Genomic DNA, 15,840 nt, shown 5'->3' on the forward strand with positions numbered 1-15,840 from the left:
CTGCTTCAGCTTTTTGCAGTTTGGATTGTACTTTCTTGAGTGTTAGAGCCAGACTGTCCATGCAGGATTCTTTTTTTCCAGATGAACACAAGACATTTTGGGGAAGTGGGCAGGTAGGAGGGGAGTGTAACTCAAGCCCAGGTAACAACTATTTTGTACAAGTCCCTAAGCCACCACGCAGCTCCCTGTTTCCTTGTGCCACATTGGAGCACTGGAAACAGCTCTGGGTGTTATCCAGCTGAGTTCCTCCATGTCCCAGTGTTCTGGTTAGTTCATCTGCAGTTGATTGCAGCTGTGGAGGAAATGCTTAGTCTCTCAGAGGGGTTTAAGCTGATAGGATGGTTCATGGATTTCAAATTCCCACCAATATCACGTTGAGCTTCCTCTTTACTAGAAGAATTGAAATTGATACCTTTTTTCCTTTCATGACAGTGTTACACTAATTATAAAGTCCTCCTATGAGCAGTTGTTAAATCAGATTTACTTGTTATTTCCAACAGATAAAGTCAAGTGTATTGTAAACATCTCAGTTTTCTTAAAGGCTCCTTCAGTCACCTACAAAGATTTCTAGAAGTGGGCATTTCAGATTTGCTTTTTAAATACCAATGAAAACGTTGCAAGTTAGTAACTAGTATTTATGTTTGCAGATTCCCAAGGGTAACATTCATATTTACTAAATTGTTCTCTTTTGGTGACTGCTTTTGAAGAAATAGCTATTAAACTGTTTCAGCTGTATTTAATAATGCACACTTTTTCCTAGTTAAAATGGAGCTCTAAATGAAAGGTTAATTGCCTTTGAAAACTGTTCTGCCTTATCATATCCATGTGTCCTGGTTTAAGGCAAATTTGGGAGAAAACCTCCAAAGGGGTTCTTTTAGGAAGCAAATTCAAGTGGTCCCTCCCTCAACTGGCTCAGGAAAATATTTCCTTGGAGAAAAGTGGAAAAAACTGTTTGTTTAACAGGCAAAGCATTCACCAGCACAAAAAAATGAACAATATTAAACAATAAAACTTCTTGCCGATCTGAAGAGATGACAAACTCAGAAGATCCCCTTGGTGGGCTGTAGCTCAGCTCACTCAGTCTCTGATCAGCCCCTCCAGCTCTGGAAATGCTGCAGCCCAGGCCTAGCCAAGTGTGCCCAGGTGCTCTCCTGGGTTTTCAGTCCAGAGCAGGTTTGAAGAGTTCTAAGAAAAAGAGAAATCACAGTCCAGGGAACTTCTCTGCCTCAGCTGGCTAAAACTAACTAAAGGCAAAGGAGAGCTCTCTCTTGCTGCCCATGCTGCAGACCACACAGCCAGGAGCAAGAATGTAGGAGGAGCAAGTGCAGTTTCTGATAACAAACTCTTCGCTTCTTCTCTTAAGAACCAGTCTAAAACCAGTCTGTATGGCAGTTGTCTTTTGTCAAGTGGGCAGTTTGCTTTATCTCTCTCTTTGAGTGACCACAATCACACCTCCCTGGGGAGGGGACATCTGCTGATAACAGACTATTGAATGTCACTGCATGGCTGATAAGAACTATAAGTGATAAGAACTATAACATCCCACTGGGAGATGTGAGCCCAGAGGGAGGAGCCAAGCATTGCTACCCGCGTATAATCCAGAGGTTTTGAGACACCAGTCTTAAAGGTGCAGAACTTATTTTTGGGCTAAACAGACAAATAGAGATACAAGCATCATAAAGTCATTCCAGAACACCATGTCATAATGTTTTCACTTTATACTTAGTTGATCAGACTGCAATCTCATTGAAAAGACCTCCAAACAGAATATTTTTTCTACAGAATTTTGTTACTATCAATTTCTTTCCTTTCATCAAAAGTATTTAGCCTTTCTTGTGTTTTAAGAGTCATGATAAAAGTTAAAGAGCTTATTGTGCGTGGTACTTTTCCATCCAATTCTTGTGTGTATGGAAATCATACTCTAGTAGCTTTTGCTATTATCTAAACCTCTTTGGGGCGTGGAGTTTTAAGATATACAGGTCTTCTGAGCTGGAACTCCTACTGTGTGTAGGAGTATTTTGTCTCTGTCTAGATAATTACCATTTCTGTTACTGACTGGAGAATATTTCCATCTTCTTTGTAATGGACAAGCACATCATTCTGCTTTTGCAGTAAATCTCTCTCAGTATTATAATACCCATCTAGTAATTCATCAATAGCTTTTTTGGATTTCTTTTGTTCATGCTGCCCTTAAGATGACTGAGATTTTGGGGTGTTTTGTCTTATGTAGCCCAGTATGATATAGGCATCAAGTCAGCCTGCAAGGGACCTCTTTTTGAATATAGTACTTTGTTTACTTAAAAAAAAATTCCACTGATTATTCTTATATTTCATTTACATCCACTGTACCTTGTAGAGGGATAGAATATAAGAAAATAAAGATAGTGTAGAGAGTAATCTTACCCCTAAGTTGGAGTTACAGCTGGGCCAATTAGCAAAGATTAGGAGCAAGCCTGACTTTAACAGGCCACAACTGTAACTAATGAGAAGAAGAGTGCTCTTCTTGTCCTAGTGCTCTTCTTCTCATATGAAAGTGTGTGTTGGCTGTTGAGAAGGGAATTGGAGTCAGTTGGCTGCTTTGTGAAGGAGAAAGAGTCAGTGCTCTGAGAGCTGCCCACAAGAAACACCAAGAAGGTGTGGAACCTTTGTGATAAGGAGACAACAGTATGGAACCCCTGTGATAAGATAACAACAATACCTCTATTTGGAACTTCCATTTTCTGCTCAGCCGTGGACTTCAGGGTTCATTATTGTCATTGCTTAAAGGTCTTAAGAAGCTTTCAATTTCTATTCCTTTTTTAGTGGATCAGTCATTATTATATTTTTCTCACTTTGGAGAAATTAAGTTCAAAGCCATCATAAATACTTAGGAGTCAATATCCTTAAGAGGTTGAATTTCAGGATATGATGCTAGGTATGTCTGAAGCCTCAGAGTCAAAATGTTTATTCCAGAGTACGTCGCTTAGTAAAGAATGACTGAAATGAAAGTTTTAAATATAAGGCATAAAAGGTATAAAATTCAAGAACACTAGAAGAAAAAGAAAATCAAAAACCTAAACTATTAATCTAACTTTTTAAATCCTCTATCTTATTGTATGTTTGAATAGCTTAGTATATGAAACATGCTTTGCATTATTTTCCTTGTCTTAAATAATAATTGTCCTTTAAACTTTTGCTTTAAATGGGTGGAATTTCCTGCTTAGCTAGGTGGCTGAAGATGGAGGATTTTGCTGTTCGTTTTTTTTTTCTTGAGTCCTCTTTTCTTAGGCTTCTTTGCAAATCACTTAGAGGTGTTTGCTCCTCTAGGTTTACTGCCACAAGTGGGATGATGCCTGCAGTCTGACGGCATTAGAGAGATACACTGAAAGTAGAATAACTGTATTCACTGATGTGTTCAACATTATTCTGTCTACAGAGGAGCTCGTAGTACAAAGACATGAATGAAAATTTTAAGTGAAAGTTTTGGAGCATACATGCATTGGAAGTGCTTGGATGATGTTGCAAAATACTCGGTGTATTGCAATGAGCAGTGTGTTCTTTCCTGTTTACTTGTTTGGGACGTCAGAGTAGGCAAAGAGGTACTTTAATGTCGGAAAGTTCTGAGTGCAGAACAGCATCTTCTTCTGTTTCTCCTACTTGTTGATGTATTATTTTCATTGGTAGATTATATAAAATTTTTTCATAGCTGCCTCTAAGATATGACTGAAAAAGGACCCAGTGTGTGAATGGGTGCTTCAGATCTGGAGTGGTTTTATGGAAAGACATTTTAGACCTGCATTTGACGTCATCCATCTTTGTGAGTCACACTTGAGAATGTTACCTCTTGGTCTCAGCTTCAGGTACTTACCTGTTTCTGCAAGGATTACCTGAGCTTGACCTCTGGGGGAAAGTGTGCAAGTATATTCTTGGTTCCAGTTCCATTAAGCAAACACAGTGAACTTTAATCTCTTTGAATTTTGCTTTCTTCTCTTCCCCTTGGCCAAGGTAGACTATATTTAATATCAGACTATATTTAATATCCCTCTTAGCAGTGCTTTGTCTGCTTTCATATGAGGATTCAGATGTTTTCTCTTGTGTCATTAGTAAGAGGCTAAACTCTGCTTTTATGATATTCAAAATAATAAGTAAGAAAATAAGTAATTTCTTCATTCTGAAAGAAGGCAGCAGGTATACTGTTTTTAAATAGAGTTACTGCTATAGGGTGTTCTTTTGATATTCAAAGTTTATTATGTAATGTTTAAGAGGGCTAGATATAGTTTCTTACTGCTGGATCGTGCTCAGGTGAAATTTTGCATCTGTTACATTATAACATTTTAAAGGTGCTACAATATAACAAGAGTTTTTAGTCCCTCCCTTTCATTGGAAAAAGTATTTTTGGGGCTGGATTTTGGTATGTCCAGAGTTGCCTGTGCTGATATTTCTTACCTGCAGAAAGAGGTGAGCCTGGCAGAACTGGATGGCACTTGGATACATTTGAGAATTGATTCCCCCAAGTCTCATGCCTTTCATTTATAGCAGCTTTCTTGCTCTTGAGTTGTAAATATGTAGTAATCACACTTTGTAGTTTTTTTCTAATTTAGTTTGGATATCTTGTGTCTCCCTTTGTCTGCCCTGTGTACTGTGTGTTTGAAGTTCCGGAACCAATTCAGTATTTTCAGTTTTTTACCTTTTTTGGTAATGGAGTCTAATAAGATTTGAGAGAGGCCAAGTTTTTTTCCACTTCAGAATTAGTATTGGAAGTGATGCTGAGAGCTCATCTTCAAGTCAAGGTCAATTATACTTACCCATTCAGAAAGAGAATATTGATCACAATTCTCAAACATCTTCAAGACAGAGGTTTAACAGTCTGCTCATGAAATTCCTCCTGCTCATGCCGTCCTTGATGAGGATTTTTTTCACTAGTTTTTAGCCTCTATCATCTTTGTCACTGGAGTCGTATCTGTTGTAGCATTCATTATGAATATGGCAAAGATTTCTTCAAAAAAGGAGGGAAAGACAGAGTTTATTTAGGTGCCATCCTTCTCCAACCATTTATTTTCTCAAGCTGGCTATCTCCAATCCTTTCAAACTTACAGAAGAAAAAAACAAAGCAGCCTTTACTTTCACCTCTCTAAAGATCTGATCAAGTCAGTCCACAAGTTTCTTGATGAGATATGCAAAAAAACCAGACCAGTAATCCTACAGGTGAATTCCTCAAGCAGCTCTGGAGTTTGTACGTACCATATGGATGGATACATAGTGGAATGTTTGCACTTTTGAGCAGGAAATTGAATGAGGATTATTATCTGATTCACAAGAACCTCTCTTACAGAACTTTTTTCATCCTGTAAGAGGGCTTTTAATTACTTCTTTCTAGGCATGGTGACTTTTGCGTATCCCTATTCAAATGCATTTTATTTTTTCAAAGTCAAGACAGAATTTTATAGCTAAGATCCCCTAGACTAATTTAAAATGAAGTGTCTCCAAGTGAGGTTTTGGGATAGCTTTCTTGATGATATTTTTCAAGTGTTCTGAACTTGCACATTTAAAGCTAACCAGTGACAAGAGAAGGGGGGGTGGAGTATAAATTAATTAGTGCATAGTTGCCTGTGGTATGGCTTTGTTTTCTAATTCCTTTTAATCAATTGTATATTGTTCATCTCTGTCATTGTGTTGTAATTTGCTGATGGCAATGGTGTCACTCTTCCCAAACTCCTTCTAGAGTGCAGGAACATCTCACCTAATTGGCTTTGACTGCAGTAGCCTCAGTCTCTGACATGCTCTCTAGCTTGTTCCAGTGCTGCTTTCCTGGAGCCAGGAACTGTTTTGCCTGAAGGAAGCCTGTGATTTATTTGAATAAATCCATGATTTTTGTGTTCTGTTTGTATTGCTACCAGGTTCTTGAATCCATGCAAATTGCAGGTTTTAAATACAGTTCAGAATTAAATTAGCAATGTTTTGATTGTGTTACCTAGATTTTGAAGGAGGTATAATGATGCTAGTTTCCAATTTGTCTCTTTTGTGATAACTGAGTAAGTCAGTGTCAGCTTTCATTTTTCTTGGTAGTACAACAGAAATATTTATTGCCTCTGTCAAAGTGATGCAAGCAGGGGAGCCTTCAGATAAACTGCTACTTAAGATGTTTGCTGCCTGGCTAGAATTAGAAAGCACTGGACAAGTCACTCTTTGAGCCTAGTGCTGCAAACAATAGTAGTACCACAAAAAAAACAAAAAGGAAAAAAAGAAAAGGACATTGACTTCTGTGCACATTTTTTCACTGGCACTTGACTGTTGGAACTACAGTATCATTGAAACAAATAATAAAGCATGTATCATCAGAAAGTCATCTTTGGATGTTCTGTGAGAGGAAATGCCTCCTTTGTGATACAGAGGCACAGCCAGCTGCAGCATTTTGGAAGAGTGTGCATAAGCAGAGGCTAATTCTGTACAGCTTAAATTCATGGTAAACTTCTTTACAGAACCTTTTAAAAATGTATAAGAGGAAGTGAGGTATCTCAAGTTTAGCACAGACTTTTTCTTGGAAAAGTGTTGGAATCTTTCAGGAATGCAGGGATTATGACTATTTTCTTGTATGGAAAAAATGATAAGGACATTTTTGCTGCTGAGCAGTAAACAAAGTGATATACAAATTAAGTTAGTACCAAATGAAGCTGTCAATGTCTATGTTTTCTAATGTGTCTCAAATTCTCTTTGAAGTTTGAGGAAAATTGCTTATTTATGAGCTGTTTAATTTCAAGGAAACTCACAAGTGTTATTTGCTAGAACTATTTTTTCCCCCCTCCCCTCCTGAGGTCTGCTTGGGATGTACTTAGTGTTCTGCACCAAGGATCTGTGGTTTGAGACTGAGAGAGGGGAGGTACAGGCTTCTTAGTGGATCTCAGTTAGAAAAGACCCACCAAGAAATGGCTTAATGGAATAGCTGTTTTGAGAAGATAGAATGAAAAGATAAATAGATATTGTGAGAAAATCTCCCATCTCTTCAGATCCCAGAAATAATACTACTTTTGTACATTACCTAGACCTGGGGTACATTTTCCCACAGCACAATGCGCAGATCCTGTCCATAGAGTTGTTCTGACCATTTTGGTCATTTGAGCGATTTGTTTTTCTATCTTCATAAAAGACTGAGTTATAAAGCTGTTTTTTGTCAGGCCTTTCTTAGTGAGATCTCAAAAAACCCCAAAACTGTGTGAGTTCCCTCTGTGCCTCACACTCTCCCCGTGCCTCTCTATCACTGTTTCACTCCTCTCACAGTACAGGACCTATACCTGCTTTTATCTTAGGGTTTTATTACATTTTTATTCTCAGGTGTTTTTGTTTCAAATTACCTGGATATTTTGTATAACAGGGTTTGTCATAATGTTAGATGCTGAAAGTCAGATAATTTTTCAGAAAAAATCACATTAAGGCCTGTGCTTGGATTTGCCTCTTGATTTGAATCCTACTAATTTGACTTCTGGTAACTTCTGGAACTGCTAACAGCTCTTCTCACCCTCCCTCCCCCAGCATTATGTAAAGTTAAACATTCTTTCTCAGTGACTTAGAGCACAAGTTGAAGGAGGAGTGAGGAGCAGCTGAGGGAGCTGGGGTTGATTAGGCTGGAAAAAAGGAGGCTCAGGGATGACCTTGTGGTTCTGGACAGATACTCAAGAGAGCATTGTTGTGAGGTGTGGGTTGGCCTCTTCTCCAAAATAACAAGTGACAGGATGAGAGGAAATGGCCTCAAGCTGCTCAAGAGGAGGTTTGATATTAGGAAAAGTGTTTTCATAGAAAAGGTTGCCAAACATTGGAACAGGCTGCTCAGGGCAGTGGTGGAGTCTCTCTCCCTGGAGGTATTTAAAAGATGTGCAGATGGGGCTTTTAGAGACATGGTTTAGTGGTAGACTTGGCAGCTAATGGTTGGACCTGAGGATCTTAGCACTCTTTGGTTCTGACTTCTCTGTAAGTGACAGAATTGATCTATGTCTATCTTTAGTGGTGAATAATGGGCTACCTCCTTGAATGATTTCAAACTTCTATCAATACTTTGTGTCCAGTGAAAATTTTGGACTTTGCTCTTTTGTCTGTTGGCTTAATCAGTGTTTTAATTCTAGGTTTGATGAAATAATGTGGAGAGCTCCTTAGTTAGGAGAATTCAGAGAAATTAGTTTAATTTTCAGATGTTGAATTTTAAAAGGCAGTTTGGGCACTCTGTACAGACGAGGTAGTGTAGGCCTTCACTTGACATGGTAGAATATTTTTTGTTATAAGCTTAATTTGGATTGTGGAAAGTGTCATAATGTTAGGATTTTTGGTTTCTATTGAGGAATCCTTTGTTAATTGCCTTTTAAAACCCATCCTCCCATGTTGTTTTTACCTTTGATGCCATTTGCAACTGCAGTATTTCTGTAGTTCTGTTTTGCATTTGCCCTGAAAAAAAATTAGTAATACTAAAGCAAAATAAGTATTCCTCTACAATTTCACTGATTTCAGGTCCTGCATAAATACTGTCATAATTACATAGCAGTTTTAAGTGCAAACCTGTCTTGTGAGTTGAATTTAGTTGTATGCCTGTCCAAACGTTCTTCTTTTGTTGTCTGTGACAATTTTAGGTGGAGAACTTCATTTCCTTCAGATTGGAGGCACCTGTGATGACATCGATGAAGCTGATATACTTGTGGATGGATCCCTCACCAAAAGTGTAGACCAGTCATCAGAAGGCACCAAGCCCTTATCCAACCCTTCTAGTCCAGGCATTACAGGTAAATTGCACATGTGTACCTGGATCAAATTACTTTTGTCGTTTTTGAAAGCTGCATCTGAACATGACTTGCATAATAGCATACTGCTTGATAATTATTTTGCTCACCAAATTAAGAGTTCTGTAGTTGCTGTATGTCTGTCACTACAGCAGTTCCTGATTTAAAAAAAAAAAACACAAAACACTGACTTTTTCCAGTCTCTAAGTGTGATTCTGAGTGTGGCGGACTGTATTTGTGTGACCCTGATTTTATTCCTCAAGAGTCAGTTGAAAGAAGGAAGAGATGCTTTTTGTTGTAAGTTTATTTGTAAGCAGCATTACAACAGTTGCTTTGGGTCTGAATTTCACCTGTTCCTCCTCTTTTTCACCAAAGAGGCCATTCCTAAAGTTTGAAGATCACTAGAAAATAGAGTGTTTTACATATGTGAGGGGGTAAAGTCTGTGGCTTTCTTCTGCACCCTTCTTTTGCTAATGGCAAATAAAGCAAAAAAGAATACAGATGTCAAAGATGTTCTTCAATGGATGCATTCCCTGTATAGTAGCTTATCAGCAGAGATAAGTGAATTGCAAGCAAATGGTAACTCACTATCCTGATGAGTCACATAGATGATTATTACTGTTTAAATTCTACCAGTACTATAAAAGGATTTTTTTCCTTTTTTTGTTATCTTGTTCCCATCCAGCCTTCAGAATAGCCTTGGTTATGACTTATTGGAATAAGAAATTGATTTATTTATGTATAGGCTTCAAAGTAGCTGTATCTTTAGGTTGTCCACAAGCTGCAGGTCCTCCTTTAAGTAGTCATATAATTTAGACATAGTAGTATTGCTTGATTTTGTTCTGTAATGGTTTCCAGAGAGTTGTTAGGTACACAGGAATGATCAGATGAACTGAGAACTATTTTGCTGTGGTGTCAAACGGAGTCACTAAAAGCTCTGAGAAGCTTAATAGTCATAAGAAGCCAGTGCTGAAATGAGGGCTCTGGGTGGGAGTTGTTGAAACCAAATGGTTGCAGAACTCTTGAGGATACTGAAGTCAATCATACAGGACTCTTAGCATCTATGAGAATGATTGATTGTTGGGGCTGTGTAAACCTCTTTGGTACTCAGGTTGTCAGTACTTGTATGGATCATGATCAGCATTTGATTTATCATATCAGTGTTGCTTCTCTTTTGGTGTTACATACTAAAAAATAGAAAAAGTGTTTTCTTCCACTTCTGTCTTAGCCTGTTTTTCAGACAGAGACACAGCTCAAGAGAAAGGCTTCTGTTTGGGGAAATGAAGTCCTGCAACAAGCAGAAGCTTCTATCATACATTGTTCCTTTATTTTGTGGTCTTTGTGTGTTTATTTTTCTCCACTGCTTACATTCTAGAATGTGTTTCTTGCATTTTATTTTCTAGCCTGAATTTGCAACTTAGATGCATATTGAATTTTACTGTTTTAAGAGAAAATAAGTTAATCTTATATCAGTCTTAGATTAGTGTTTCCTTTTAAGGAACAGAGGGTTTTTTGAGGTAAAGTAATCTAAAATAATACCTTTTTTCAAAGTGAGTTAAAAAAGAATATTCATCTTCCTGACCAGTTTAAAGCCTGTTTTCAAGTTTAGTGTTAGAACTTTGTCTTGTTATAACACTTGGTTAGAATATAATAAAAATCTTGTAATTTTTAAAAGAAGCCAAGTATACTTGACAGAAGTGGAAAGTTAAGTCCTTAATTTTTCAGTTTTGGGCATTGATGTACATGTATGTGCTTGCTGTGAATACTCTGAGTTTGGATTTGTTTCTGTTGGAGGAGAAGGGAGAATGAAGCAGAACAATCCAGTCTGCTCAAAGATAGGCTTGTTGTACAGTTTGAGCAATGATCTCACTTCTCATTGCAGTGTCATCCAGCTAATGAAGTTCACATTTGGCAGTTAAGAAAGTGAAGGTCTTTGCTGTATTATTGAAATTCAATTTCTAAAGCATTTCTAATTTTTTTGGCATTTTCCTGCCCCTGAAATTGGAAAGTAGAAATTATTATAGTTGCAGTGAGAGTGAATTTATTACCTGTCTCACCTCCAAGTCAACCTGGATTGTATTTCAAGATACTCTCTAGGTTCAGGCTTTGCAGTGAGGGTGGTATTTGTGTTGGTGTGTTATTATCTCCTCACCCTGAGTGGTGACAGCAAACTTTGTCCTTTTGAAAAGCACGATTTCTTTACAAGTAAAAGATTTTCCTTCAAAACCCCTTTTTTAGGAAAAAATGCTCAAAATACTAGAAAGTATACATTGTGCATGTCTTATTTTCCCCCAAGTTTGGTTGGTGGGAGTTAGTTGGTTGGTTGGGTTTTGTTTGGGGTTTCCTTGTTTTGTTTTTGATTTGGGTTTTTTTTTTGGTCTGTTTTTGGTTTGCTTTGGGGTTTTTGTGTTGGTTGGGAGTTTTGTATGCTGAGGAAATCGGATTATCTGATTATCAATTTTTGGTTTCTATTGTAGTTCCTTTAGGTGTTTGACTTCCTGGGATACTTTGGTTTTCAATACTTCAGTTTATACCCTTGTTTTCTTGGTATAAGGCCTAAATGTAAAGACAAGATGACAAAATAATTATCAAGGCCCAGTGTCTTTTAAGTGCTTAACATAAATCATGTTTGGTTTTCACTTACCCCTCTTTTAAGGTGAATTGAGAGTACCTATTAAAACTACAATGTTCTAGGTGTCCACCATAAAACAAGTCAATATTGATAATCAGAGGCCAAAGTAATGTTTTAAACAGTGATAAAAATGCACAGTAATTCTTTACATCTGTGTTAGTGAAATAATTTGGTTTTTTTTATCTGAGTCAGTAGGGATATTAAACAAATGAGAAGATGCAAAGCTGATTAAAAAGTATAGCTGGCTAATTACTTATTCCTGATGCCTCTGGCTGAATTCCAGTGGGCGTGCCCAGAGCTCTCGGTATTTAGAAAATTTATTCTAAGTGAACTGCCTTCAAAGGATACAATCTTCAACGCTGGGATGTTTGGTTGCTTGTGTTGGGATTTTTTGTAGTTGTTTTTTGTTATTGTTTGTTTAGGGTGGTACTTTGGGCGGGGGGGTGGGGAGTTTATTATTATTCTTTTTTAGCTAAGAAGCCTTCATATGACTTGTAGTTCATTTTGCCTGTAGCAGTTCCGATGTATTTCAAACTATTTTTAATAGGATGTTCTGAAAAAAAATCTATGTAGTAATGAATGTATGTGCTGTAATTATTCAGGAGTTGATCTTTTGGTGGACCAGCCATTCTCCCTTGAGACACTGACATCCCTGGTGGAACTGACCCGTTTTGAGACCTTGACCCCGCGGTTTTCAGCCACTGTCCCTCCGTGTTGGGTGGAAGTGCAGCAGGAGCAGCAGCAAAGGCGGCACCCTCAGCATCTGCACCAGCAGCACCACGGGGATGCAGCTCAGCACACTCGCACTTGGAAGCTGCAGACAGACAGGTACAGAGGGGAGCAGTGCACGAGGAGCTGTGTGCTTAACCAGCTGCTGTAGCTGTACCTGCATTTGTAACCACAAATTCCATGCAATTTAATTGCTTTTAGCTAGTGTGCAAGTTCAAGAAGGTGTTTTTGCAAAGATAATCCCCATTTGACAGTTTGCATTATAGGTATTGGTGAGATTGCCAGAGGCATTTCAGTGGACCTTGAAACACATTGAAAAGTCAGATTTTGAATTGGTGCAGTTTTATTTGCCAAATGTGGTCAGTACATTACATAAATAGACAAGCACATTTGCCAGAATTAGAGATATTCTTGACAATTTCTGTAAAAGTCTGGTTTACCCTTCTTATGTGTACACACATTTTAGTACATTATTTAATCAGAAAATGCAAACAGTGGATGCCAATGTGACTAATTAGTTGTCTTAAATTGCATTGTAATTTACTTTAAAATATGAAGGTAGAATCTATTTTTATGTCTATTCAAGTTAAATCTTTATATATGAAACGTTTAGCCACTCCAGAGCCCTAGTAGTGCTAAAGTTTAAGCATTATTTTAATTGAAATCAACTGCACCGACATGGTATGTGTAGCAGGACTTAGTTTTTCACACGTGACATGAGAACTTTGCATTTCTCTGGGCTCCATATGACTACAGCAATGTTGCAGTCTCCTTGAAGGATTGCTTAAAACCTACCTGAAGTAGCTTTGCATAGTTTTTTTTGTGAAAAATGCTTGGAGAAACACAATATACATAGAAATTGTTTTATTAAAGGCAAGCATAAGATAGTACCGGATTTTTAGGTCAGGCTGTTACCCATCTGTTCCACGGATGTGTAACATTTGAGTTGTCATGTAGACATGAAATAGCCATGGAGTGAAAATAATGAAATGGCTAAAGGATGCTAGGGAAGCTAGAGGTCAAGTGTGGGGCCAAAAAAGCATGTCAAATAAACAGCTGAAAGGTAGCCTGTGATCATGAAGCATTCCAGGTGGGAAAACATGTAATAGATGCAGGTGTTGCCAGGGCTGACACAGAGCAGGAGTTGGACTTGCTTTAAATAAATACTCATAAGCTACAGTTGAAAACTTGCAATGCATTATAGGCTTTAAAGCCTTTATTTATCTTGTGCTTTTGCATTGTGTAAGTCAAATATTCTGTATGTAGCAAGTGGAAGGGAGATCGTTCCTTCCAAAATAACTTCCAGTTAAAACTATTGATTATCCAAATGTGTTCAGCAGCTGTTGAAAAGTAAAAAGTTATCAATATGAAGTTACAAGGAAGCAAGCAGTGAAGGTAATAGCTGTTAATTAGAAAGGGATAAGTGGAAAATTAGCTTATGAATATTGTTTCATTAGAGGAAAATAACTATGCTTGCTGCTAAATAAAACAGGGCTGTAAAGAGGAAAAGTTAGAAGTTTTGGTTTAGTACTTGAAATCTTTGACAGTTACTATATGACTCATGATGAAAATGATTAAATTACAGTCCCTTTGTTCTTTGGGTAGAGTCTTAAGATTGAAAGCCATGTTAGCTCTTAAGTAAAAGTTACCTGGGAAGAGTAACTGATGGATTTCTGGATTATTTTTTTGGTCTTTAATATAAGGTTCCTTTTATCTCCTTTTTGAGTGCCTCATACTGATACCCATCACGATGTGGGGTTACAGTGTTAGATGGATGAGTAATGCAATTTGATATGGTAATTCTTTTGTTTCTCAAATAGATAGAAAGAGATAATCCTATAACTGTATTTTAGAAAATGGCATTATATTACAATCCTAATTTGTTATTTCAAAAAGACTGTGCACAAAGAAAAAAGAAAAGCAGAGTCTGATTTACCTTGCGAATTATCTGTTGAATGCTGAATAGCAGTGTTGTCTCCTAATGTGTAATGTAACTGAAATATTAAATGAGGTTAAATTTTTTAAAATAGATGTACATGAATTCCTAATATGAATGGATAGAACAGTGACATCTGAGTTGCCTGGCTTTATCTCAGATTTATGTAGGATGTATTCATCTTACAGAGACTTATTTAAAAATATGTGAAAGAAGGAAGAGCTAGATAGTGATGTGCAGTTGTGGTGGAAGATCACACAGTGAGATATTCTAGAAAAGGAATGAAAAATGTGTTGGAAAATATCTTGTAGTTGAGAATGATGTATATTGGTGCTTAGAACACAGTATGGATTGTATGTTTTTCTTTAGAAAGATGCTATAGATTTAGAAGGGTTTCAAAGGTAGAAGAGTTCCTAAAAGACTTTGCATTGAGTTATCTATTTAGGATAGATATGCTAATATATGAGAAAATAACAAGGAAGTAAATTAATTTGTTTGCTACTTTGAAACTTTGCATATCAATAAAGGATATACTTAAAGCAACCTATGAGATATTAAAAGAAAACTTTAAAGGGGAGTTCTTTAACTAATGACAGAATTAGATTGTGACATTTATTGTCAGAGGTATAAGATGATCTCTCAACTGCTGGATTAATGTGAGACCTTCAGGGAGATTATTTATTCCATATGTGCCTATTGAGCATCTGCTGCTCAATTCTGTCAAAAATATATTTCTGGGGTAGACAAATAACAGTTGTAATTCACTATGGCTGTGTGCATTGTATGCAACACATAGACTACAAAGACTGCTGCAGACAAAGTGGTTTATTATTCATTTCTGGGCTTGTACCAGATCCTTAACTAAAACTGGATGAGCAGAATATTACTTTGTGTTTCAGAAGTCTGGCTCCTTTGAGTGTCTTACATGGTCCGTGCTTTGCATGACGTGAAAAACCACCCCCAAATCTCTCTTTGTTTGGCAAAATTGAATTATGTGTTCTCCAAGCTAGAGAAAAGGCATGAATGATTCTAAATATTTAGTGTTACAGTTGCTAACTGAGGTTTTAGGGTTTTTTCCCCCCAGAGCAGTGGGATAAATTTTCATTATATTTTATTTACCTGTGTTCTTTGTACAGTTAGCTGAAAATTCTTCACTGTTCCTTCTTGAATTATAACCACAAATTCTCTTGCTTCTGTCCAACTTTCCTCCCAAAATGTCTGCTTTTCTATGCTGTTAGCTCTGGAAAGCTGCCATGCCATTTCATTATTCATACCTGAAATCTCTTTTAAGTTGTGTAACACGTGCCTGAAGGAGATCTGGCCATCAGGGATATTACCATAAAGAAATAAATACATTTGCACCATTCCTTAATCTATTTTAAATGGTTTTCTGCCCAGTACTTTATGTGTAGCATGCTACTGAAGTCAAGATACCTGTTGGGAATTAGATCTTAGAAAGATGTCTCAAAAATATTTCTAGCAGCGCACTCAGTTTCTTAGTGTACTCAGTTATACAGCCAAATAAGTATATTAAAGTTAGATTAAAAAAAATTATTTACTGTTAAATTAAGGAGATCGAGAACTTCAGTTAGTTTTTAAAATTTATACAAACAGGACAATTGACACATTAGTTTTATTTTCATTGCTCTTCAGTTTGAACTATTTTTTGCAAACCCTAAAAGTGTATCAAACTATGGAGTGGATCATCAAGGGGTACTTGTCTCAAGTTTACACTTTCAGTGTAAACCAAACTTGTCTTCAAAACAAAAATGTGACTTTCTTTTATAAAGTTGCACCCTTTTGCA

The 15,840-nt window shown here is 37.1% G+C and overlaps 1 protein-coding gene across 5 annotated transcripts in view; it reads left to right on the plus strand.

Annotated features, from left to right (window-relative positions):
- BIRC6 (baculoviral IAP repeat containing 6) overlaps positions 1-15,840 on the plus strand; it is a 176,032-nt gene that overhangs the window by 27,739 nt on the left and 132,453 nt on the right. For all 5 annotated transcript variants that reach the window (XM_014266655.3, XM_014266657.3, XM_074537313.1 and 2 more), the window contains exons 11-12: positions 8,592-8,741; positions 11,973-12,198. In XM_014266655.3, coding sequence (XP_014122130.2) covers positions 8,592-8,741; positions 11,973-12,198 — 376 coding nt within the window. The remainder of the gene's footprint in view (positions 1-8,591; positions 8,742-11,972; positions 12,199-15,840) is intronic.

The sequence above is a fragment of the Zonotrichia albicollis genome, chromosome 3, assembly GCF_047830755.1.
Source record: "Zonotrichia albicollis isolate bZonAlb1 chromosome 3, bZonAlb1.hap1, whole genome shotgun sequence".
NCBI lineage: Eukaryota > Metazoa > Chordata > Aves > Passeriformes > Passerellidae > Zonotrichia > Zonotrichia albicollis.